We start from the raw sequence: 26,240 nt of genomic DNA on the forward strand, positions 1-26,240 counted from the left end.
CCGATTTTAGGTAACAACTAGAAAACATTTTTTCGAACTTATCCTCAAACAAGTTTGCTATTGGTAATGAATACTGCTGTATCATGAATCAGGTACGGCGCTATGCATTTTGCTGACTTTGTACGCAATAAATTCTGTTGTCAAGTGCCCTTCCCACAAAATTCTAAAATTTTATTGCTTGATGCTTCGCTGAATTTTACAATTTTGCTGTACGTAAATTCTGCCGTACCGGCAGTGATCATGATTTCAAATTCCCCCTCCCCGAGATTTACTGTGTTATCTGAAAAACAGCTCACAAGTTGCTAAAAATAGCTATAAAACTGGTTCCACAGCTTTTAGCAACGGCCTCCCGTTGTGCGTTTGGAAACTCAGCTTTTGAAAGAAAAGGAAGGGGAATAATTTCTCTCTGACTACAGTATAGATGAGGTCCGTGACTTTGTTTGAGCTACTGCAGAATGTTCTGAAGTACACTTTTTTCTGTTTCGGCAACATTCATCTTGAGAATTCAACACTTGTTCATTAGCCCTTAGTAATTGACAGAAATGCTTTTAGAAAGTAGTGGGTTCATTGATACCAACAAAATGGTTGGTATCAATAAACTGGGGATACGTTAGTTTCAGTTGTTGGGTTCAAATGAACCTTTCAAATACTAAAAAAGTCCTTTTGCATAATCGAATCCTTTTGCATAAAGAATTTCATCTGAGAATAATTTTTCTACTTAAAAATGAGTTTTGCAGTACTTTTTAAATACTACTTGTATTTTTATTTTCGAAAATTTTCATAAATATTGTAATTAATTATTTCCAATTTTAATAACTCGCAGAAAAAACACAATTTTCAAGAATTTTTTTTATTATGGTTATTCAAACTTATACTAATATACAGCATCTTTTATATTCCTTATACATTTGACACTGCATGCTTCAACCTGCATGTAAGTTTCTCTTCCTTAGTAACTCCTGACCCAGAGACGTCTCAATGAAAGCCAAATCATGCACAAAATTTTCACCTGAAAAGAAAAAAAAAAGAAAATGATAAAATATTTTTAACACCATATTCTCGACCCCCCCCCCAAAAAAAAGAAATTGCAAGAAATACAAATTTCTAACAGAAAAATGCATTTTCAAGCAGCTGAAATTGTTTCACAAATTAATAATGCAGATAGCAAATGTAACTTATGGCACTATTGCCACTCAGTGCAATCTCTGCATATCCTAAATTCTGCTGGCTGATGTCTTCGTAAGTTCTGAACATTTTTTTGCCTCTAAAATTTTGCTGCTCAGTGCCCTCTGCTAAATTATAAAATTTTGACTACCACTGGTTGCACAGGCCCTGATCAAAGCAAAGAGGCAAGATGCTACCTGCTATTGATAAACTGCCTTATAAATACCACAAATCTAAATAAATATCAGTTTTATTTCCAAAACAGAATTATCTCACAGCTAAAGCATTGCCTTTGCAGAAAATCTTCTAAATGGAAATAGAATTGCATCCACATTACATGTGCAGAATCCCAATAATTCATTATAAACAGTTCCAAACCATAGTTAGGCTTAGAACTCACAACAGTATTCTTCTTGGAAGTCTTCCTAAGGAAATGGTAGTATATTCAGGGAACATGTGGGCAAAATCATGACAGTATATCACAAGCCTAATTCTTGACCATACATACTAGAAAGATCACAGAAATTCCTCACAGGAAGCTAGATTCATATAACAAAATTTCATGCAACATATGGCATATGGGAAAAAGCAAGGACATTATAATCACTAGCATAGTTTATACCCAAATGAGTCGCAGATGGTGCACTATGTACTCACAGCTGATTATCACTAATGCAGATATATATTTACTAATATTTAGAAGATGATGAAGTATAGCAAAATATACAAAACATTAGTCCTTAAATCCAACACATTTTCTGATTTTCATACCATCTAGAATAATAGATTTGACGTTAGGTACAATATCAGAATTTTGGGTACATGAAATGTGAAATGGTTTTTTATTTTTAGTCACTGTTTCTAGTAATTTGTTCGAAAGTAACAAATAAGCTGGTTTCAGTCTGTCAATGAAATGTTAACTTGTCTGTCCTTAATTAAAACTCGGAAATATTTATCATATTTTTTCACAACAAAAAAATGGTCCCTCAATAAGCAAATTCAAGTGCCTTTTTCACACGATCAGTTCTCACAAACACATGAGAACATGATCTCAAGTCTTTATGCATAAATATTTTATGTTTGTTAGCAGTTGATAAACTGGTGCTGATCCATAAAAGACAGTAAATTTGTTACAAATGGTTCAGGTTTAGTTTTAGTGGTAGGTAGTCGAAAAACTCACATGGTAACCTTATTTGCATAAAATATACCATTTGAGCTACAGAGTGATTAGTATCAGGACATATTGCAACTCTGAATCCTAGAAGGATTTCTGTCCATCTGATGTTGCTGTGAGCCTTTATTGCATTTTTTTAAGTTCTGAGAAACTGCTCAATTTTCCCACTGCAATGTGGGTGGTATGGAGTGGAACGTAAAACTTTAGCACCACATACTTTTGCAAGGCTCTTGAAAGGCTGCGACTCAAACTGTCTTCCTTGATCTGAGATTATGGAACTAGGCACAACAAATCTGCTAATCCAATGATTGTAAAATGCTTTGACAACCATTTCTCTTGTGATATCTGGTAAAGAAACTACTTCTCCCTAACAGGAAAAATGGTCAATAAATGTCAGATAATACGTCCTACCAGCAGATGGTGGTAATGGCCCAATCAGGTCAACTTGCACAATACTTAATCTAGCATGAGGTGCTTGGAACTCGGCTATTTTAGATTTTGTATGCCTGTTGACTTTGCTCCTTTGACAATTAACAGGACTTTAAGTCTATTCGTGAATTTCTTTCTTTATATTTGGAAAGATAAATTTTTCAGTCATCTCGTTGACAGTTGTCCTGATACCAGAGGAGCAAAATTATGAATTTGATGAAACATTTGTTGTCTAAATTGCTTTGAAATAAAAGGCCTGATACTGGTTGTTGAGCTGTCACATCTTAATGTTTTCCAAAATGCTAATGTAGATTATTTAAATTTCAGTGAAGCACTACCTGTCATTAAATGTTGCAATTCTTCATTATATTCTTGAGCATCTGCTACTGCTTCATAGCCAGTAACTGAGACTACTTCAACTGCAACTAAATTTTCTTTGGCATCAATATGCTGAATATCAGTTGAAAATTCCGATATATACTGAAGTTGGTGTTGTTGTCTGGGTTATGCCTTCCCATTCTTTTGCTTCTATGCATATGACAGTGGCTTGTGATCAGTAAGTATGATGAATTTGCGTCCTTCCGATACATGTTTAAAATGCTTGACAGAAAGATATATTCCTAAGAATTCTCTGTCATAGGTACTATAAACCTTCTGTGCATTATTTAATGTTTTAGAGTAGAACACAATAGGTTTTCAGTCTTGTTCTTGTTCTTCCAATTGCTGCAATACTGATCCTATAGGAAAGTCTGATGTATCTGCACACAAAGGGTAATCCATTGGGAAACACAAAAGGGCACCATTGACTAAATCAGATTTGCACTTCTCAAACTGGTGAATTCCTTCATCTGTGCAGGCCTACCAGCGGCAGAGCGGTAAAATCGCTGAACACTGGTAGTTCGGTCCGAGGTTCGAATCCCGCGAACGTACTGGCTGCATGGGCGTTTTCGTGGTTTTCCCCATGTGTAACGTGTATATGAGCCAGTTTCCCTTAGAAAGTCCTCCACGAAGGCATCCCTTCTCTTAGGCAGATAGCCCTAGTGTGCTTTGCCATAATTAAATACACTAAACACCTTCATCTGTGCATGGAACTTTACAATGATCTTTTTTTATCACCCTTTAACATTTCGTGTATGACTCCTTGAGTTTCTGCAGCATTTTTCAAAAAGCATCGATAAAATTTTATCATGCCCATAAATGAACAAAGCTCATGTATTGTCGGTAATTTACATTGCAGATTACTTCAACCTTTTCTGGCAGCGAACAGGAACCTTCTGTAGTTATGAGGTAACCCATAACTTATGTTTAATATGTAATACATAATGTAATATCCCACCACATTACCCATTTCCAATCCTCGGATGTCCAGTGTCTTTTCTCGACACCACTGAAAATGAAGTCTTGCATGTCGGCAGAACTGAGTGATTTTCTTACAGGCACCAAAACTATGCATTCCTATCCCTCTGCAATTCGCTGCGCATAGTTCTAGCTGAAATTTGTTGGGAAGAGCCTTGGTTGACGATTTGTGATAGTTGAATCCGTGTTCTGCCGTACAATTCATCGGAGATACCGCCGATCACTGTCTTTGAAAACTATGCTCGAACTGCAGTTACATTTTTTAGAGAAGGATTCGAAATCGATGCCCCCACTAAATGTGCACCAACAATAAGCCCCTTTTTCAAATGGTGAACGATCTGCCGCCTTTTTTCCCCATTTTACTTCATTCATCATGAAAAGCACTCTTACACCTTACTTATACTGGCATTTTAACCAAGTATAATCCACATCATAGAAAAAATTTGGATATTTCATCCCTAGCATGCATTCAGATGAAAATCTGAAAGGTTTCTTATTGATTGGCCAGTGTGTGTATTATTATATTATGCAACATGAGGCAGCATTAACATGTGGAGCTGGGAAGGCTTCTAATGATCACCTTTCTCTCTTGTGAGAGCAGGATGCACTGAAATTTGATGTCCTTATTTTTTAGAATGGTTATGAGTTTTGTAGACAAGTGGATCATCCACGTTCAAGATATAAGCAATCATCTTTCCACAATACTCAATTTTGTATGTCTTCTTCTCAAATATCATTGTATGGATGTCCTTCCAGCTGAATCAGGAGCAGTGACTTTGTGGAGGTTTTCCTTGGAGAAATGGACTTATATTGGAGTTACACATGATTCAAACCAAAATACTTCTTTACCGCAAGTATTTAAGTTCAGAGGTGTAACATGTTGTGCAGAAAATATTCTCAACAAGTTATCAGCTATGGATCAAAGCACACAAGAATACTTAGAAACAGAAGTGCATGAGGAAACATTCAGAAAAGAGATGACTTTAATTTTTTCCAATGTTAGTGCAGCACAGGTGATGCTATTTTAAAAAATTATTTATTGAATTATGACAGAGGTCATCAAACTTATTTTCTTTTTCACAGAAACTGTGACTTTATGGAAGTCTTCTTTGCATAAATGTAGTTTTACCAAAGTTACTGATGATTAAAACCAAAATATATGATTGCACGCATTATTTACACTGCAAAATATAACATGTGGTGCAGAAAATGTTCACAACAAGTTAGCAGCTATAAATGAAAGCACACAGGAATATTTAGTATGAGAAGTGGATGATGAAACATTCAGAAAAGAGATGCAATGGCAGTGCAGCACAGGAGATTCTAGCTTCAAGTATTGATTACAGAATTATGGCAGAATTGATCAGACGTATCTATTACTGAAAGCAGAGACTTTTTGAACATATTTTTTTTAGAGAAATGGGGTAATATTCTAATTAGGTATGGATTTAATCATAATGCTTTGTTGCAGGCATAGTTTTTATTCAGACGTAGAAAATGTTACGGTGTGCTGGCTTGGCTTGTTACTGATTACAAATCAAAAATAATTTTTGGTTTCCTGATTCTTTTCTCTCCTGCATTCTTTCTAGGAGATGAAATAATTTTATCTGCTTCTGAAATTTCAATTTCTCTTTTTTCTTGTGTTTGTTTTACAGAAGCAGTGGCCTGTTTTTGTTTCTCATTCTGTGCTCTAGCATCAACAATATACTTCGGTTCTCTAAGAGACATTTTTCTTGGTGCTCTTGGATCAACAAGCTCAGGAAGAATACAATTCACGTAAAATTTTTCGAGTTTTGGAACTAAACTGATCCAGAAAGTTTTGTCTTCGGGTATTCTTAATGTGATTGCATCTTCTCTGCACCATATATATAAATCACACCAATTCCTCTCTGTTATGGCTAACTGCCCTTGAATTTGAAAATAATATTTGTGGCTTTTCGGTAAATAAAGATTATTATCAGCATCCATCCGAAGACCAACAGAATTAGGCTTGCTGAAAAAGTCTGACAAGTCTGCTGAGAATCTGGCTGTATAAGGACATTTTATTTCAAGTAATCCATCTTCGTCTATCAATCCATCTGGCGAAGTACAAAGAAAGGGATATTTAGGATCAATAAAAAGGCCACAACGTCTGATGTTTTTTCCCATGTGCTTTTCCTTGTATTGATTTAAGGCTACTGCTTCGTTAGCCAAGCCATACTTTAATGCTTTAGTTGAAACGTTATCATTATATATGATACGTTTCACTAAAGCAGCACTGAGTGTTGTTGGACGCCTATCAGCAACATCTTTGAAAAAGGATGATGATATTCTTCTTGATCTTTCATGATGCCATCTTTCAGATGATGACTGTCCACGTGTTACGGCCTCAAGAGAATCTTTTTTTGGAACTTCAATTGATATAAAAAAATTTTTAGCTGCCAATTCATATGCTTCATCTGATAGGTCTGGTTTTTCAGGAAAATCACCATAAGAAATATCCCCACCTTGCTGAATATGTCCTGCTTTCCTCATATTTCTCTTTTTCTTCTCAGTGTCAAAAAGTCTACGTCTCTCAAGACGTTTTACATGGCGCTTATTTCTGGAAGCTAAGAATTTCAAAGTTGGAGTCCTGGGGCTACTTCCTGTTACAGCTTTTTGTGCATTTTTTTGCCACTGCTGTGCTGGATTTTGATAGGCCATGACAGCAATACTCGCACGCCTGTTCATGCCACCAGCTTTGGAAAAATCAACTCTTTTTCCACCAGATGTTTTACACAGTTGACTCATGAAGCTTTCAGCAGGATTATTTGTGGCATTCCAAATAAGAGTACTGCTACACGATATCAGTACTCTTCCCACTTCTGCTTCAATAGCTTGCAACATACCCGAGGAAAAAATTTCATTGTATGTGCTGTCCAACTCTGCACCTTTCTTTGCACAAAAAGCACTACAAGCATCATGCTTGCCAAATATATGATGTGGCCCATTTCTCAAGTCAGATACTAATGCATCAATAGCTTCTTGTGTGTGCTGATAATGGCTAGGTAAAGCATGAGCTTTTATAGCTACTCTAGCACCTCTGACTAACAGTGGCATTTTAATTTTCAGCAATTTACGGGCAGCAATTCCTTTAGCCTCGGGGAAGCGCGCAGTATTTTGCTGAAGTTTCTCAAGAGCTCTGCGATATCTTCGAACAGCATGGTTAGCACATTCTACTTTGATCACCCGTCCTCCATATGAAACGCTTTCTTTCACTTTGGCCATTGTGTTAGCATCTCCATCTCCAACAAGTCGAGTACAACGTATTTTGTGAACACACTGGAGATAATTCAGACCTTCCACAATGGCACTGCTTTCCATACCTGTAGAAGGCCCGTTCCAATTTCGCCAACAAAGGTGCACTTTATTTGGCATCTTGCCATCTTCAATAGCACTGCATATAAGGCACACTTTGTTGCGAATTCCAACAAACAAAATTTTCTGGGTGACCATGCCTATAATAACAGATATGCCACTTGAAGCATTGTAACCATGCCCATAGCTTCTTTTACACCAACCTCCATCAACAATGACAGTTATACAGTGATAACCATCATTATCTTTATCATTGCGAAGTTCTGCCTGCCTTTTCTCCTCTTCTATAGCAGCACACATAGTTTCCTGTGCACATCCCTGTATTATTTTGCCAGTAGTTCGCTCACAAGAAGCAAAGGTCGAGTTGCTCATATACGGAATTTCCATGATGCTAAACTTTTCCTCCTCTTGTGAAAATCCACTGCCAGTAGATAACGCACCTAATACTGCAAGCTGATTTAGGCTGCTTTTCTCCATATCAGAACAAATTGTTGCCATTTCCCCACATAAAATTTTATCACATACATAGTTATATGTAGTGACAAGACCACGTCGAATCACTTTGTTAAAAATAAATGATCCTCCAAATTTACAATTTAGGGAATGTTGCTCTAATGTCCTAGCCTGCACTATTACAAAAGACATATTGCAAATTGTTCTGCCAGATGGTAATGGATTTGCCTTTCGTCGATCTTCCCTTTCGATAATTAAAGGTGAATCAGGACACAGAAATTCATCATTAAGGTTCTCCTGAAGAGGCTCAGACTCCAAGCTAAAATATATATATATACAATATATATACATATATATAATTAATATATATAAATATTACAAATTAGGTTTAAATTTGGCTTATTTGATGACAGCAAAGCACTTGATCTTCCTAAGAGGAGGAATGCTTGGAGGACTTTCTAAGGGAAATGGCTCATATACACGGGGAAAACCATGAAAACGCCCATGCAGGCAGTCCATTCGCAATTAGGTTTAGGAAATTTAGGCAACAGATAGCAAATAAATTAACAATAATAATACACTGGATTACCAGTATATTACTACAAGAAGATGAGTCATCTTCACAACTGCTGCTTCCATGCTCGCAGTGTCATTTGCTCGTGCAATATTAGTCACTACTTTGTGTGCCGGAGGTTTCACATGAAGGGCCTCTACACCTGAGTATAAAATGTTCGTGTTCCAGTAAACACTGAATTCAGAGGGGCAAGAATAACTCTTTCATGGTGGATAACTCAGTTACCAAATGGCTTTCTAAGGCTCTATTCAAGCCGTTGTATAAATGTCATAATTCCCAACTAACAACGCTTTGTAGTCAGACCTTGCTATGTCACAAAAACTAGTTTGGGCATTAAGCTTGAAGTTTTCAACTTTGTGCCGACTTGATATAAGAGTCGGCCAATCAGAGCATATACATAAAACCTATTGAGAGAGAAAGCTGTAGACACATACATGCATGCACAAATTTAGCTTCTCTAATTGGCTATGGCTTAGACCCTCTCTCGCAGGTGTGAATGGAACTCCCACATTTTGTGCCTTATGATTATGCATCTATGACATTTATACCATCATGTGAACGGAGCCTTAGAATGGCATACTAAGAAGATGCACTGTCTTGTGGGGATAAGCAATTTATACTCCTAAGCCTAAAAAAAAAACTTGGAAAAAAAAGATCACGACTTAAATTTGTTGTCTAATTGCTCTAATTTGAGGCACATTATGAGAGGAAAGCAAAGGTAGTAATCAGAATTATTTAAAAAATTTTATCCTTATATTTTTCTTAAAAATTCTGTAAAATAATAAAATTTGTGGTTTTCCTCAAATAAATATATATGGAAAAAATAACAGCCACATAATCACAGATTTCATTTTGTTATATTTTATTAACAAAATTTAAATTATTAAAAATCTCTTTCATGAAGGGAACATAAAACATCATGAAAACAATGAAAAAGAAGCAATATTTAAAAAAGATAGTAGGCTTATTGATGAGGCTCCCATCAAAAGAATCAAACCCCAAAATATTTTCATTTGCTTCAGTGTCCCGACTTTAAATTTCACTGATTTCAATGAATATATTTTTAAAAAAATCTTTTATTTTCAAGTTCTTTCATGCAAAACGTCCAAATTTGGTACAAATCAAATTCATCCCCCTCTTTTTGATAGCTACAATATTATATTTAACAGTTTTAATAGCTATCAGTATGTAAACAACATAATGTAACACCATAAAAGAAAAACATAAATGATGACATTTTAATTTTGGCATAGAGAAATACATATTTACCCCAAAAGAGAGCTTGTATTTCTACCTTCTACGTCAGAGTCAATAACTGAAATGTCCAGGTCAGAACTGAGAAGAAAAGAACCATAATTAGTTTAATTAAGATACAATAACACACCGACCAAGTATTAATTTGAGAGTCAAGCAACAAAAATCAGCATCATATTTTGAAATATTCACTATTTGAAAATATAACGCTGATTTTGGTTGCTTGACTTCTAAATTAATACATAATTAGTTAACCATAATTAAGTAACTGTAATATCATGCACAGCTAATATCTATTTTAAACATAAACCAACTTACCTCAGGAAAGCCTGGTTTGTCTTAGGAACATTAGCTGTAACTTCTGGCGTAGAAAAGTCAAATTTTTCACTTCCGGACCTAAGAATGAAAGAAATAAACTGCTATAACATAATTAAAAAACATGAATAAATAAATAACACATAACAAATTTAAGCATTAAGCTATGTATGACTACCACCCATCTCAGACAGTGCGACAGATATTGCTGTATACTGTTTCGCCATACCCTGTGTAGCTATTATATCATGCTGTATAACCACAGTTTAGAAAAATTACAAAATGTGTTATTTATATCTATCTAAAATGGTACATTACTACATGATTTGTAAGAATAAATTAGAGGGCTCTGCGAATGAAATTCCTTCCAATTAAAAAATGTAGGAATAAAGAAAATGCAGGAATTGCAAATGCAGAAATGAAAAAGGGGATTATATTTTTTGTACAGAATCCAGATGACATATTTTTCAACATTTTAGAAATTTCAATATTAATTTTAGGGGCATAAAATATTAGGCCCCTAAAAGCAGAATATAGTTTTTAAATGTTCAGATAATCTTCCTATGAGAAGAATTCCTTTGAGAAGTACACATCTGAACCACAATTAAAAAACATGTACAAGAACAGAGCTGAGGACTTCTGTTTGCAGAAAGTCTGTCACATAACATATGAAAAGTTTCTTATTGGTAGATTTTTGATCAGACGGATATTTTAATGTTATACAGAGAAAGCATTCACTCCCTTTATACTGGAGATAATTCAATTTGGACAATGGCAAAAAGGCTAAGCAAGCCTGAGCGTATTGGTCCCATTCTTGGCACTAGTTTGGTTTACGCTCAAAATACACAGCAGATATTTTCTAATTACCTGCATCCCAATATCAATTCAATTCAGCTTTTGGTGGAATTTAACATTTGTGACATATTTTTCAAAAACTACACTTCACAACATGCATACATGACAAATACACAGAACCATAAATAAACAAGCAATAATATATATTTATATATAAATTTTACTAAATGATCATAAAATGTTCCAACGCTAAAAGAAAGTTTTAACATCCAAGTAAATGACATAATAAAAAAAAGCAAGTTGAACAGCGAGCACATGAATAAATGTGCATACACCTGTTAAAATATACCATAGGTAACTGACAAAGCATTTCGTAGCAAACATATGACTATAAAATTTCCAATAATACATGTAATGATGGTGAATTCAATTTAGATCGCAAGAACATGCTCATACTTTTGAAAAGATTCAATTATTTCAGCAATTCCTTGTGAATTGGAATTTACCCTTTCAATATTTCCCAACAATTTAGTGTGAATGGAGGAATAAATTCTTATAACAGAATTGAACAATTATTAGCATCCCCTCATACACACACATACAAAAAAAAAAAAAAAAAAAAAAAACTTACTTTGTAAAAAAATCATCCGGGCAATGATTCTCCTTTGACACAGATGCAGTTGTATCAATAATTTCTGACCTTCAATAAAAAAAATACGCATATTTTACTTCGGAATTAACTTACTACGAAATCATAAACACGGGGTAGTCGATATAAAGAATAAATTATTTCTCACCTTTCGAAAACATCCGCTTGTTCGGAATCTTCCACATCTCGGGAATTTAATTTCATATTTTTTTCTTGAGCTCGACGTTTACGCTGAATTCTGGATCTTTTATTAAAACCAGGATGTTTTTTCGGTCGTCCTTGATATTTTCGCATATTTTTTGCAAACTGACCACAGTACAAATAAATGTAAACAAAACAAGTGCGGAATAGCAATGCAATAGGGTTGCCGTAAACGTCATTCTGCTGACAGCTGACAATGTTTAGTGAAAACTGTGTATAAAGGAATATATGAAACGCTTCTAAATATTATTTAGAAAAAAATATGATTTATAACTGATATCAAAATCAATTACTTCGTGAATTTTTGCAGAAATAAGATTACAATGTTAAATTTTAACTCGTAGCGCCATCTATTGATGGCTTTCCAAACTACACATTAAAATTACGTATTTCAAACTAATTTTTTTAAAATATAATATTTAAGTAAATTTCATTTCAAACCTGATTCTAACATTGTGATTCGAAAACTGAGCTATTGCTTTATATTTCTGCCAAACTGCACGCAACAGTTTCTTAATTAGCGATTCTGCGTGTAAAAAAATTTTTAGTATTGTAATGCTGCTGTAGTAGACCACCTTAAGTGTACATATTTAACGTGGCTAGTCAGAACGTGGAATCTACATTTACTGCAGAAAATCACATATATTTCTTATCTAAAGCCACTACCTGTGGATTCTGTGGATCTGTATCTCTGCAAACCTGTTTCACACCTTGCACATTATACCTTAAAATACTGATCAAGAAGAATAAGTTTTTGCTGAACAAATATCATACTACACAACAATTCAGCATGTGAATCAGAGTTGGCATTATAATCTATTAAACTTGAAACATTTGTACACAGCTTATAAAAAAAAAAAAAAAAAAGATAATCTGAAAAAATATACTCAATTATTAACTTTTCAATCAATATCCAATAGGGTAATTATTATTTTTGTTAATTATCTGCCACTGAATGCAAAATTAGACTTCCGTGCACAAGGCAGTGGAGAGTGACCAGATTTGCTTTCACTTAAGGTATCAAGGTATCATTTAAGTGAAAACAAAAGTGCTGATTAATTGGTATAGATAGGTTATCTAAAAGAGGTATTTGAATTTAAAAAAATATAGAAACACTGCTCTTTCTTATTTTTTTTCATGCATTATTATGCAAATATTAAATTCCTTGCTATATTTTCCATTATGAAGCAATACAATATAAGCATACATAATGTAATAATAATTACTTTGCCTCAAGGACACTACAGACCAACTCATATCATCCTGATCGCTGCGCTAGCAACATTTTGGTCATTTACGTTTTCAATCATGTTTTTTTAATTACTCATTTTTCATTTTTAAGGTTATCCCATTCGGTTTGAACAAATGCAATTTTGATTAAAGATTCCTCTTGGAAGCGTAGTGCAAAAACTGTTTAAAGTAAATTTATTGGTTTTCTAGAAAAACTGTGTAAGCTGCTCCAACTTGGTCTGAGCATTTAGACCCATCCATAAAAATTTCTAAACCTTTCTCTGCTAATTGCTGTTTTTCCATACTAGGTCTTGCACCTGCCTGGGGTGTGCTGTGGTGGTGAAGTGATGGGGCTCTAAGGACTGCCCTTTGAAGAATAATGTATGTGAAGTGTTCCTGGTAATGGATCAGTATGAAAATCTTACTTTCAGCTTCTGCCCTTAGGTCAAGAGGAAGGACTGTGCAGAGAATCTGCAGAGCCACTGTAGATGTTGTTGAAAATGCCTTCGTGATCTTTTCAAGAGAGCTATCTACTGAATCTGGAGGAGCAGTAGTGTGACTCTGGTTGTACCTGTCATCCAAATGAGATAGCCATACTGAATGATCTGCTCAATCCTTCTTAAGAAGAGCTCCTTCATGAGTTTATCTTTTAAATTCCATCTATTACCTACTATTCTGTTGAAATTTTTAATGAGCTTGTTAGTCTTGTCTCTAGTTTCCATAAAGGGACGGAACCATGTTAACTTTTTATCTAACAGGAAGCACAGATATTTGAGCGTGTCTTGTTTCTTTAAGGAGATTCTCTGTCATTTTATTTTTCTGGGCTTATTGACCAACTTGTTTCCTTTTGGAAAAACTATTATCTTGATTTTTATTTGTACTAACTTTAAGTTGAACTGGGTACTCCATGTGATGATCAAGTTGAGGACTCTATCATCCACATATGCTTGTAGATGGGCATTGTCTTTAAAGTCAATGTTTGAGGCAGTGTTGGCAATGATGTTGATTTTTTCTTTTATGTCTCATTTTGTCACGCACTTGCTCAGTTTAGAAGTTTAGTATATAAAGCATGTAGATTTTATGTCAAAAGGCATAGTTTAAAATAAGAAGTAAAATCATAATCAGCATGATTCATTATAGAAGACTGGCTGTTGCCACCACTGCTGTTTGCCTACATCCTCTATGCACCTTGCTACTATCACACCAGACAAGCTAATATTTGATATGACTTGAGCCTGTGATGGACAAAGCACATCAACTGCACTCTGAAGACATTCTTTTACAAAGTCTTCACCAGGAAAAGTTTTCCACGCTTAGCAACTTTTTCTGCTATCATGTAATTAACACAAACACTATTTTCAGATTCTTTATTCGCTGTGGTGATAAAAAGACTGCTGAGCATTTAGTTTTTATTTTTAATTCACTCACTTTATAACTTCGAAAATGACCTTCCAATGCAAAATATTTCTCACTGTGCTTAGTATCATAATGTCTCTTAAAGTTATATTCCTTCATCACAGCTACACTGTCACTGCAAATAAGGCAAACTGCCTTACCCTTATGTACAACAAAAACAATTAAGATCTGACCACTTTTCTTGAAAAAATGGTACTTTTCCTTCAACTTTTCGTTTTTTGTTATCACGGCTTGCTATTATGTACTCATTCAAAGACCATAAAAGCTTCTGAATTTCAGAATGTGGAATAAGCGTGAGAATGTGGTATAAGCGAGATATAAATTAGATTACTTAGAACATGTTGGAACTTAAGTGTATAGTATCATTTAAAGTTAACATGTTATCTAAAAGTAGTAGTATGATCAGTAGCATGAGTTAAGATGCAAATGCGTCATTTAAGTGAAGGGCACAAATAGCAGTTAATTGACAGACTTGATGGAGGGCAGAGACAAATGAAAATGACCCAAGATCTAATTATTCCCATCAACATCAACATTATATCCCTAAGTATCACATCAAGAACATTGAAATAATTTTTTAAGTAATGAATCAGTTAATATGCAGCCTGGTCAAGGATTATTAAGAACAATTACTGCATCTGAAGACTGTTTTCTATCATTGTCAGCTCAAAGAAAATATAAAGTGACCATAACAGAGAACTTACAAGAACTTACAAGAAAGCTAGAACATTTCGTGCTGCAAAAGAAACTTGGATTAGCCATTCTGCTCCACAAAGGCTTCATGATGTTGACTATTACGCAAAAACAAATTAACGGTTTGTTCTATACACTTCATCTTCCCGAGAAGCCTGTTAAATACAATGTCATCGGCATGTATGATGGAGCCAAGATTGATTGGACAGTGTACTGTGTCTGATAACTTCCCATATTCATTCATTAGCTTCAGCTGTGGATCCAGATATGTTTTGATCCGAAGGGAGTGAAGAACACACAACTTGGCTTCAATTGCTCATAAAAGACCTATTTCCATGGAAGTAGCTTCAGGGTTAGGGGCAGAATCATCAAAAATTGCCACATTGAGTGACATAATTCTCATGAAGGATCTGTGACCAGTCACAGACATATGAATTACATGCAACACTGTTTAGAAATGCTATCAGGCCAGAATTTTTTGCTAAGGGATCACGGTGCTTGTTTGCTCCATCAGAATACTTTAAAAAAGAAGATATTGCTCAAAGAACTGGCTATCTTATTCACCACACTTGAACTCAATTTAACATATGGGGGGTGCCTCACGCTACCAAACTACAGTGTAGAAAATGCCTATCTGGCCCTTCAAGATCTGAAAGATACATTTTCAGATGAGTGACATGAAATTATGCAAGATTTGATCAGCAGCTTGATACATTACAAGAAATAAAAATATCAGAGATGGTCATACACCATATTACAGAAAGATTTGTTATAAAACAGGATAGATAACTTTTTCATCATTTATTACTTTTCATCAATTTGACTTAAAATTCAGTTAGATTAATTAAATTAGATTAATCAACTGGTAAGCATGGTAATTTATGTTAGATAATGCTTTTGTACAAATTGTTTGAATCACTTTTCTATAAGTAAACAGTTTATTTTTGCCAATACAGTTTAATTCTGATGAGCACTGTAGTTGTTTTATATAGAGAAATGACACAATTACTCTGGAATTATAATGACTTTTTTATATATATTAAATACACTATCTGGCCATTCGTCACTGGAAAACCCTAATTAGTACGTTAATCCCATTTCAGCAGTCCATCAGTATCGTGTAGGGCCACCTTTCGCCGCAATTACATCCCTGATTACTTTTTCTAATACCTTAATTTAAGAAACCAATAAAAGAAATATTAATGAACCATTCCCTCCTCCCCCAAAAAAGAAAGATTATTTATCAAAGGAAATAACAAAAATGTTGCAACTTATTGACATCTCATTTGCTCTCACATTTCTAACATATTCACTACATTAAAAGATCAACATTAATAAATTAAATTGAAATTTTTGTCTGTATTAAATTAGTTAGATGTTAATATTCAACCCCTACCAAATTATAATTCTTTTCTTTTTAAAGGGAAGATACCAACTTCATGAAAAACATGGATTTATTGAGCAGCCAAAGCATTACAAAATCAGCTATTGCTTTGAATCCCACAAATGAAAACAAATTAAAATTTTTTATCTTTTAACCCAAATGTAGACAGCTGCTCTAAGAGAGGAAGAAGATTCTTAGATGAAAATAATGCAATAACAAAAGCAATAAACATTTATAATCATTAAAAAAAATCATCATTATTACAAATTAATTACAAGTAAATATATGTATAATTATGAAAACAATTAAAAGCCTTTTGCAGCCAAACAAAAATCATCAGCCAATTCACATTTAGAAAACCATGGTGTAAGATGTAACTTCATATAACTTATCCTTTTAAATAATGTGTTATTAAAGAAATTTTGATAATTAAAGTCAGCTGATTATATTTTGGACAAAGAATTCTAAGACATATTCTATAATAATCATCATATGTATGAAAATAATAAGAAAGAATGCAACTAAAAAAAAAAAAAAAAAAAGGAAAAAAGTCCACAGCTAATATGCAAAACATAGTGTTAGAAACACCTTTTATAAAATACAATAAAATAGCAAATGCTCCTAAAATTATCAATTGGATAAACTTTACATTAAACTCATTTTCATTTATATCAACCAGAAGTATTATTAAAATCAATAAATTAAAAAAACAGTTAAGTTTACTAAAAAGCACATATGTTGTTCTTAAATCATTCATATTATCAAGCAGTTATAAGCAAATTAAGTTTGAAACATAGAATGGAAATTCCATAATGGAAAAAAGTATACCTTCAAAAATTTCGTGAATATGCTCCCCCCCCCCCAAAAAAAAAGGAGGAGTCATCTTTTTCATGCAGACTGGAAGATGCAGATCATTTTTGACATAAAAGGTTGACAATGAAAAACTGATTTAAAATAAAAATGTAACAAAGCAAGATATATTTTCAACATCAATAATAACAATCAGATAAAAATGCATACTACAGTCAAAAGTCATTAATCCGGACTCATTGGGACTTCAGCGATTCCGGATTATCAGTTTTTTCGGATTATAGATCATCAATTTAAATCTGGTAAGATGGCATGCAGAAATTATAAAATTAAAAATATGAAACTGTAATTTATGAAATAAAGAGCAATCATGAACTAAAGCGTATCAAAATTTACAAAAAAAAATGCTTAATATTTATTTGTTTACTTTATTAAAGATTTCTTTCAACGCGTGCATGCATAAAGCATACATTACGCATAATCGAAATTAGAAAATTGCAGCCAAAAAACTATTTGATGTGTATTCGTGATATTTATAATGATGAGAAATTTGATTTAAATCATATCAAAGAGTACATCAAGATGAAATACTACATATAGTAAGGAATTATAAGCCAAATAAAATAAAAAAATCTCCCCTGAAGATAAGGATAGTGCTGACAGATCAACTTCCAGTTCATTGCGTGCTGCTATGTCATTGCGTCCCCCCCCCTCGCAGAGCAGCATGAAATTGATAAACAGATTTCGGAATGGTTAGAGAAACAAAGGATATGCCTTTATCCATTTTTTGCAGCAATTCCACTTTTTTGTTTGATGGACATCGAAACATGCTTTCACTTTGTAGATCCTTTGGCAGCTCCAGAATCGGAAATTCTTTTTGACATAATCGAAAGTTCAAGCTTACTTTTATAAAATTGCTCTAACAGTCTGCAAAAAATAATAAGCCAGATCCAATTAGAAGATTAAGGAACAACGCAATCTGCAACATTAACTGAAATAGATAATTATTAAAGCTTAGCTTATACCGCCCGTTATACATTAAACGCACATGCGTAAACATATTATGCGCATGCGTAAAGGTATTACACGCAAGCAAAATGCATATGCGCATGCGTAAACGCATTACGCATGCACAGAAAGTTTGTAGCTTTGAAGTCCGGATTATGGAGGTCCAGATTAAAGACTTTTTGACTGTATTTTTCTGAAAATTAATCCTTGACCATCATAATCAGAACAATGTTACATTTTTGCTGCAGTGCATTCTTCCAGTCTGCTGAGATGAACTAAATGTATATTTGAATTTTTATACAAAAAATTAAGTTGAAAAGCAAATAAACCTTAACTTTCAGTTTTTCATGCTATACAATCCTGATATCACATAGATGTGTATTTAGAAATTCTCAGAAACTCATTTTAGAGAAATTTTTCATTGTAAAAGTTTAATGAAAAAATTTCAACCATAATTATTTTTTGCAGTTACAATGTAAAAGTTATAAAGTTACAAAATGTATACAAAATAAAACTTTAACAACAATGACTTTCATTAATTTTCACTAATTCAAAAGATAAATGCAAAAATTATGGCATTTGAAATCGCTGGCAGATAATAATGGCAGATTTTAAATAAACAATTCAAGTATTCAGTTTTAAGGGAAGAAAAGTATTTATCTATATTTTTTTTATGTCTACGAAATATAAGAAATATGTTAAATGTTCGAAAAGATTTTTTGCTTTATTTTGTAGTCATCAAAAATAATTCAAATTCTAATTCATTACTAGAAATTGGATATTTTCAATATTACAGTACAAAATCCGTAATTCAAACTCGTCGGGACTTCGGCGATTCCGGATTAGGGGTTTTCCCGGATTATAGATCATCAATTTAAATCTGGTAAGATGGCATGCAGAAATTATACAATTAAAAATATTAAACTGTAATTTATGAAATAAAGAGCAGTTATGATCTAAAGAGTATCAAAATTTACCAAAAAAAAAAAAAAAAAAGGAAGGCTTATTATTTATTTGTTTACTTTAGTAAACTTTTCTATCAATGTAAGTTGTTTAAGCTGCTTCGTTTTTTGTGCTAATACTTTCTCTTTAATTCTATAAACAGACATAATTTCTTGTTCAGTTACAAAGTTCCACTGTTCAAGTCCTGTAATTGCTGTGTTGAGAATACTGACTAACTTGTCAATCGAAATTTTTTCGTTTTCAATAACGTTCTCTGTCACTTTCTTCACTATCAGAAGCGCGCATGGGTAAACGCTTTACTGGCTTTACGCGCGCATCAAACGCTCATGCATAAACGCATTACATGCATGCGCAAGTTTGTGGCTTTGAGGTTCGGATTACAGATCATTCCAGATTAGAGACTTTGTACTGTATTAATAAAGTTTATTATCTAGATGTATATTTTCAAAATATTTTTAATAGTATTTTATCACTTCCGACACTAAATTACCTGGAATTTTATCATCTATTTTCATAAAAATACCACTTTTACCAATTTTTTGTTCAGAATTGGCAGGCTTCAGGAAACTGTATTTTGGAGAAAATAATTTCTCTAAAATACAGTTTCCTGAAGCCATTTTTCACTATGATTTCAAAATCAATTTAAGCTGTCAGGTCAAAGTAAAGATTGATATGATGCCTCTTTTTCAAAGACTGGAGACAGGCAGTTAGTTACATTAACAACCATGGATCAAAACATTTATTGCAAAGAGGTTTCCAAACTGAGATAAAATATGCATTAGAAATAAATTAGCAGATTACTTAGTTTCATGATTTCAGCTTAGATATACAAACTGAGAAAAAAAAAAAAAAAAAAAAAATCAGATAGATGCATCAAATTTATAACTCGCACATGTGTTCTTGCAGACATGCACATGCCATGGTTTCTGACATTGCATTAGAATGGCCCACAAATAGAGTACAGAAAAACATTAACAAGTTTTAGGAAAAAAAGAACTTTGTCTCTTTCTATAAGTAAAAATATTGCTGCAAAATTATACAGTAACTAAAATGATTGAATTAATTAAATCCTACAACAAAACTTTAATAGAAGGATCCCTACATATTACATTTCATAGCAGAAAATTTCCAAACCTTTCCTCTCAAAACATACTGAATTTATTTAATCAAAACTTGTAAAACACACACACACATACATTCTCTCCCAACAAAAACAACAACCACCACAAAAAAAAGGGGGGGAAGGAACCAAATTTACAAATAAAATAATAATATGACCTAGACAAATGATATGTTATTTTTACATTTAAATCAACGGCAAGCAATTACAAATCACAAAAAAGGGGGGTGGGGTGAGGCAAGGATCTGCATCTGGCTCTTCAGAATGAGATTAGATAATCTTCTCCAACTCATCACTAAATTTTTCCTTTCCAGAAATTTGTAAACACTGTTACACACTGAATAATTTCCATTCTGGGCAATCAGTATTACTGGAAATTAGTTAATAAATGAGTTCCCGATTATATTTATTTTCACTACAAGAGACTGAAACTTCCACATGTATTAAATGACTGCAATATTCACAAAAAACACTATTTGCGTTATTTATATAAAATAATAATAATAATAAACCAAATAAAATTAAACACAAGAATAATTCAAATTACACCTTCAAACACATTTTACCTATGATTATTAAATCACAGAAATGTAAAATGAATAAGATAATAATAATATGCTTTTGAAGAAAAACCACTCACATTTTACCCTAAAGTGCAATCACCCATGTTGATATGCACATTGATGCATCTGCAGGCTAAGTTTCTGTTTATATTTCTTGCCACAAACAGAGCACTGGTATGGATATTCACCAGTATGAAGCCTTGAATGAGTATTAAGATGCTGTTTTTGGCTAAATGTTTTCTTACACACTTCACAAGCATAAGGTCGTTCTCCAGTATGAATTCTTAAATGCACTTTCAAATGTCCTTTTTGAGTAAACCGTTTATTGCAAACATCACAGATGTACGGATAGTATTTCTTATGAACTAGCATATGCTCTTGAAGGTCGCAAACTCTTTCAGCAGCATAGGAACAAATAGGGCAAGAAAACTTCCAGTTAATAATCTCCTCACCTACAAAATGAAAAATATTGAGAACTCTGATGTAAAATGTAAACAGAAATAATTAAGCATCAAGGAAACTGCATTCCGTCAATACCACAGACACTTATGCTATGCTTAAAAATATCATACAAAAATTAATCAAGAAGTATAAAAAAAAAAATATTTTTCTTGAATTATACAGAATCTTTTATTTAGCTGAGCTTCAATAATTTCTGATAAATTCTACTGACCAGTTACTTTAGTTTATTCAGAAAGCATAACTAAAAATAAAAAAGCACTAGGTACAATGTCTAATCAAATACAGCAAAAGATATTTAGATTAGTTTTTGTAAAAGTGGCACTGAAGTTGATTAAATTCCTCTTCTTTTTTATCCTTTATTGTTCATTTTTTTTTTAAAATTAGGGTTTTACGTGTTTGAAGTATTAATTTTTAACATTTAATTAAATTTGGTACTTTTCTGTTTCGCCAGCCCAAATCTCACCAAGCAGACTTTATTGGCGACAACATACAGTATACACATAACAAATGTTAGTTCTAATAATTTTTTATTTTGAAGGCATAAACATTTTAATACCATTTAAAATTTTGTAATTCTCTCAATTCAAGTTAAATCTTAATTTTAAATACAAGTTTAAATGCAAGAATTATTTCAATTTGTACGAACAGCTTACTCAGAAATTATTTAAAACCGCAGTGCTTTATTTAGCTAGTGTATTCTCATTAAAATTGATAAATTTAACCTTTGACTTTATTTTGAATTTAACCTTTGACTGTATTTTTGCCTTTGAGTGAGTGGTGTGATTGCATTCTAATTGGCTTAATTACTGTGAATGTACTTAGGGCATAAAATTGTACTGTCTGGTAAAAATTCCATGTTATTGTATGATAGTATTGAAAGAATCAATCAATCTTATAAGAAATGGCTGCGACTTGTTTTGAAAATGAGGCGTAAAAGGTTACCAGCGAGGATATTCTGCTTGGCATCAGTTGTACCATTATTGGCGAATTTATCGCCTGCGCCGGTATAACGGAAAAGTACCTTTTATACATTTTTCGTATTTTTTAAAATTTATTACTTATGAATTCCAATTTTTGGTCTTTGTGTAAAATTGGTTCTAAATTTCTTGCTTTACATATTTAGTAATATATATACACTGATACATGAATATTAGTTCATATTACATCACTATTTAACATAATAATAGAAAAGTAGCATACATTTGAATAAAATTAACTAAGGCTTTGAATTTGAAACTGATCAATGCTTGAACAATTAATTCCCTGTGCTATGAATAAGATTTTTTTCTCCACTTTAAATGAAATGCTGAAAATTTAAAAAAGAAGGAGGCCTAAAGAAAAGATGTTAAATTGTTTATATTAAAACTAAAGCATAAAAATGGAAATCCTACTTTTTTTAGCACAAGCTAAATATTCCTGATATACTATTAACTCAAAAATGTAACAGTTAATATTTGAAAAATGCAAATACGAGATTAAATATTTATTTTAAGAACTTAAAATATTATACAATATCAATGAGAAAAAATTCAAATTTTCAGTTATTTTTTCCCACAAACATTTAATTTTTATCATTTAAATAAAAATATAAATAATAATGATTAAATAATAATTAAAAAACTATATTTAGCTAAAAGGTAGCTTCAAATTTTTTATTTTACTGCTTTAAAAAATCATTTTAATATGCACTGTGCCTATCAATGCAAAATGCATGTTTTTTACTATGTACAACTTGAAACTGAAAGAGCTGCATCCTGTTTTCTTTTACAGATAAAACTGAAACATGGTATTATCTTAATAATGAAACTTTCTAATGGGTAACCAAAAAAGTTTATGTGGTTTTTGAGAACAGTTACTTTTGGCGCATTTGTATTGTCCAAATGGTTCTAATGACATCATATGTTACTTTCTTTTCAAACCTTATTCAGTAGACAATTGTTTAGTGCATCGCACATTTCACTATTGGTTTTGTACGAAGCACAGTCTTTGAAAGAACATGTTGCTGGAAAAGGATTTTGAGGCCTATTTTGCTTTACGAGTACGTTAGGAAGCAAAGCTACAGAGGCTGCTAGAAGAATATGCTTTGTACTTGGAGACGTCAGTGAGTGAACAGCTGCTCAAAAGTGGTTCAGTCTATTTTCTTAAGATGAGAGCTTTGAAAACAAGCCTCATGTTGGTTGTCCATTCCCCCTTGACAAAGTCCAGGGGGAGGGAGAAACCAAGCAGAATCCTCATCAAACCTGCCTTGCACATGCATTTGGATAACCTGACGAAACCATTCGATCACATCTTCATAACCTTGTCTCACTGGCCACTAAACCAGATCAAATCATTCACCAAAAGAAGGTAATGCTGTGTATTTGGTGGACCAATGCTGGCACAGTCCACCATGAATATCTAGAAAGAAAAAAACCATAACAGGCGAACTGAAACGCTAATTAGAAATTTGAAATTCAGCTATGTAATCAAGCTATTTTAAAATGCAATTTATAATTGAGAACCATCCTTAGGATAGCAACACATCATGTGGGCAGGACAGGGCAGGAACAAGTACAGGGGGCACCACACCATCGCCATTGACAAAAATGGAATAGCCCCCCTGTACTACCTCTCTAACATACCGCACTTCCACAGGCGAGCTGATTACAGTAAACATAGCACTAACAACATATAGGACATAGCACAACATACTGTTACAACATCATGTGGGCAATAGAATAGGTGAAGGTAATGCACTTCTCAACCTAGAATGGGACTGTCAATTATCTAGTTGAATTATCCAAAATTGTCATTGGCCTATGTAATTCAGAAGTGGAAGGTGAGTGATGATCTTTGGATTGTACCCCTAGTCAACAGACCCACAAAAAGACTGATGCATGCAGTCTGAATAAATTCGAAAGAACCACACCCAGCGATGCATGCAGTCTGAATAAATTCAGAAGAACCACACCCAACTGATGGCTCACATACTCCAGGAATTTCAACAGGCATCTGAGAGTGTTGTTTCAATGAATACCATGCATAAGGAAGTAGATCTATTTGGATTTTATGGTCGCGCTGCCACCTATAAGCCTTTGATCACAAAGTCCAACCACACTGTTCAGTTAATGTTGTGCAAAGCACATCCACATTGGACCATAGATCAGTTGAAATAGTGGAAATGAGTTCTCTAGAGTGATGAATCAAGGTTCAATCTTTATTGTTCAGATAATTGTGTCTGGATTTGTCATCTGCCTGAGAATTCCTATCAGAATGCACTGTGCCCACAGTTAAGTTCAGCAGTGGTAGAATTATGGTCTGGGGGTGTTTCACCTGGTATGGATGGGGTACAAATTCTTAATAAGCTCAACGCCAAGATCTACTGAACTATTTTGGATAACAGTGTGCTTCCTACATTGTGGCAGTTTTATGGGTTGTACACATGTTACATTCAGGATGACAATACCAGCTGTCACGTTGCAAGGTCCACCATGGATTAATAGGGAGACAATGGGGTTAACTGAATGGACTGCCACACTAGAACGCTATCGAGAACCTCTGGGACGAGCTGGATAGCTGAATTAAGGGGTATAGCAACTGTCCAATATTGGTGAATGAACTTGCACGACTTCTCCAAGCCGAGTGGAAGGAAGTAGAGTAACTGTCATACAAGGACTTGTGGAAAGCATGCCTCGGAAGGTTGAGGGCTGTAATTGTTGCTTGAGGAGGTTCTATCAACTACTGAATATGAATAAATTTTGTTTCCCTTTTCTATTACAGATATCAAAACACTTACAGACAGATAATGTAATGTCAGAAGGAAAGTTTTAAGTACAGTTGTATATCAAAATGTTTGAGAAAGGTAGATCAAGAAGTTCTCTCCTCTCATTTTAAGATAATAGTTACTTCTATACACATAAAATAGGTTCCCCCCCCAATTCTTTCCCAATAGAATAACATTCAAGGAAGAAAAGTATCAAAGAGTCAAATAAAATAAACTAGGCTTAATTGCCTATTAATAACTAATCAAAATTGAAATGAAATTTTTTTATCAACTGTATTAATAGTGACTGATCAAAATGGAGGTGAAAAGTTCCACATCTGATGATCAGTTCTTCAGCACAGCCTAAGTATTTTTCAAGAGCAAAATCTTTTCCTCTAACATACACAGCTAAGAAAGCTTGGATGATAAATCTTCCGCGACTCCATGAAAGGAAGTGACAAATACAAGAGTTAAAAGAAAAAGAAAATTCTTCTCATTGCTAGCTTCAAGACTCATTTCAAATTCTTTATTCCAAAACAGCAAAACTGTAAAGTTGTTTCTTCATCCCAGCTGCAATTCTTCTGTCAAGGGATAAGACAAAGTTAGAAAGTGAGATAAAGAACACGTAATGATTTGAAAACTTGCAAATCCCATTCACAAAAGCAGTATTTATTTTCTACCATCAATGCTTTGGATACAGTAAGCATAAGAGATTATGCCCAACAGGAAATAATAACCAGCAGATGTCAAGAACATGTTCCTAACAGCAAGATTAAAGCAAAAGAACAGTAAGGAAGAGCAAGAATAATAAAAGACCATTGATACTGAAGTATAAACAAATACTGTAAATTCAGAAGAGTAGATGAGTGTTGAGAATAAGCTTAATCTAAACATTTTACTCAAAGATATTTTCATCACAGATGATTCTCTGACTACATGCAGAATGTAGTCAGAGATGTTCTAATGTTGTCAATGTCAATCTAATGTTGACAGATGCTAGATTTTGCACACATGAGCTGAAGTTTCTAATAATAATGATGATGAAATATAATAGCAGATAAGATCATCAAGAGTTGCCATAGAATAAAAAGAGAAATTATTAAAATGTTTCCCTTTTTTATCACCTTGCACACAATGGTATTCGTCAAA

General features: G+C 33.4%; 3 protein-coding genes across 6 annotated transcripts in view; all 3 read right to left on the reverse strand.

Annotated features, from left to right (window-relative positions):
* LOC118204879 (uncharacterized) overlaps window positions 1-26,240 on the reverse strand; it is a 55,734-nt gene that overhangs the window by 8,010 nt on the left and 21,484 nt on the right. For all 4 annotated transcript variants that reach the window (XR_015042068.1, XM_085820366.1, XM_085820363.1 and 1 more), the window contains one exon: window positions 20,965-21,339. The gene's annotated coding sequence lies outside the window, so the exon portion shown is untranslated. The remainder of the gene's footprint in view (window positions 1-20,964; window positions 21,340-26,240) is intronic.
* On the reverse strand, window positions 835-20,951 carry LOC118199177 (uncharacterized). The gene is made up of 5 exons (XM_085820367.1): window positions 11,648-20,951; window positions 11,482-11,550; window positions 10,059-10,136; window positions 9,756-9,821; window positions 835-1,009 (listed from the first exon to the last, which is right to left on the reverse strand). The coding sequence occupies exons 1-5, from the start codon at window positions 11,791-11,793 to the stop codon at window positions 1,006-1,008; spliced, it is 363 nt and encodes a 120-aa protein (XP_085676493.1). The 5' UTR covers window positions 11,794-20,951; the 3' UTR covers window positions 835-1,005.
* LOC118180357 (uncharacterized) lies at window positions 1,018-8,369 on the reverse strand. The gene has a single exon (XM_085820362.1). It carries the CDS (start codon window positions 8,261-8,263, stop codon window positions 5,654-5,656), a length of 2,610 nt encoding a protein of 869 aa, XP_085676488.1. The 5' UTR covers window positions 8,264-8,369; the 3' UTR covers window positions 1,018-5,653.

Source organism: Stegodyphus dumicola, chromosome 7, assembly GCF_044657685.1.
Source record: "Stegodyphus dumicola isolate Sdum_Otavi_A_Nest chromosome 7, ASM4465768v1".
NCBI lineage: Eukaryota > Metazoa > Arthropoda > Arachnida > Araneae > Eresidae > Stegodyphus > Stegodyphus dumicola.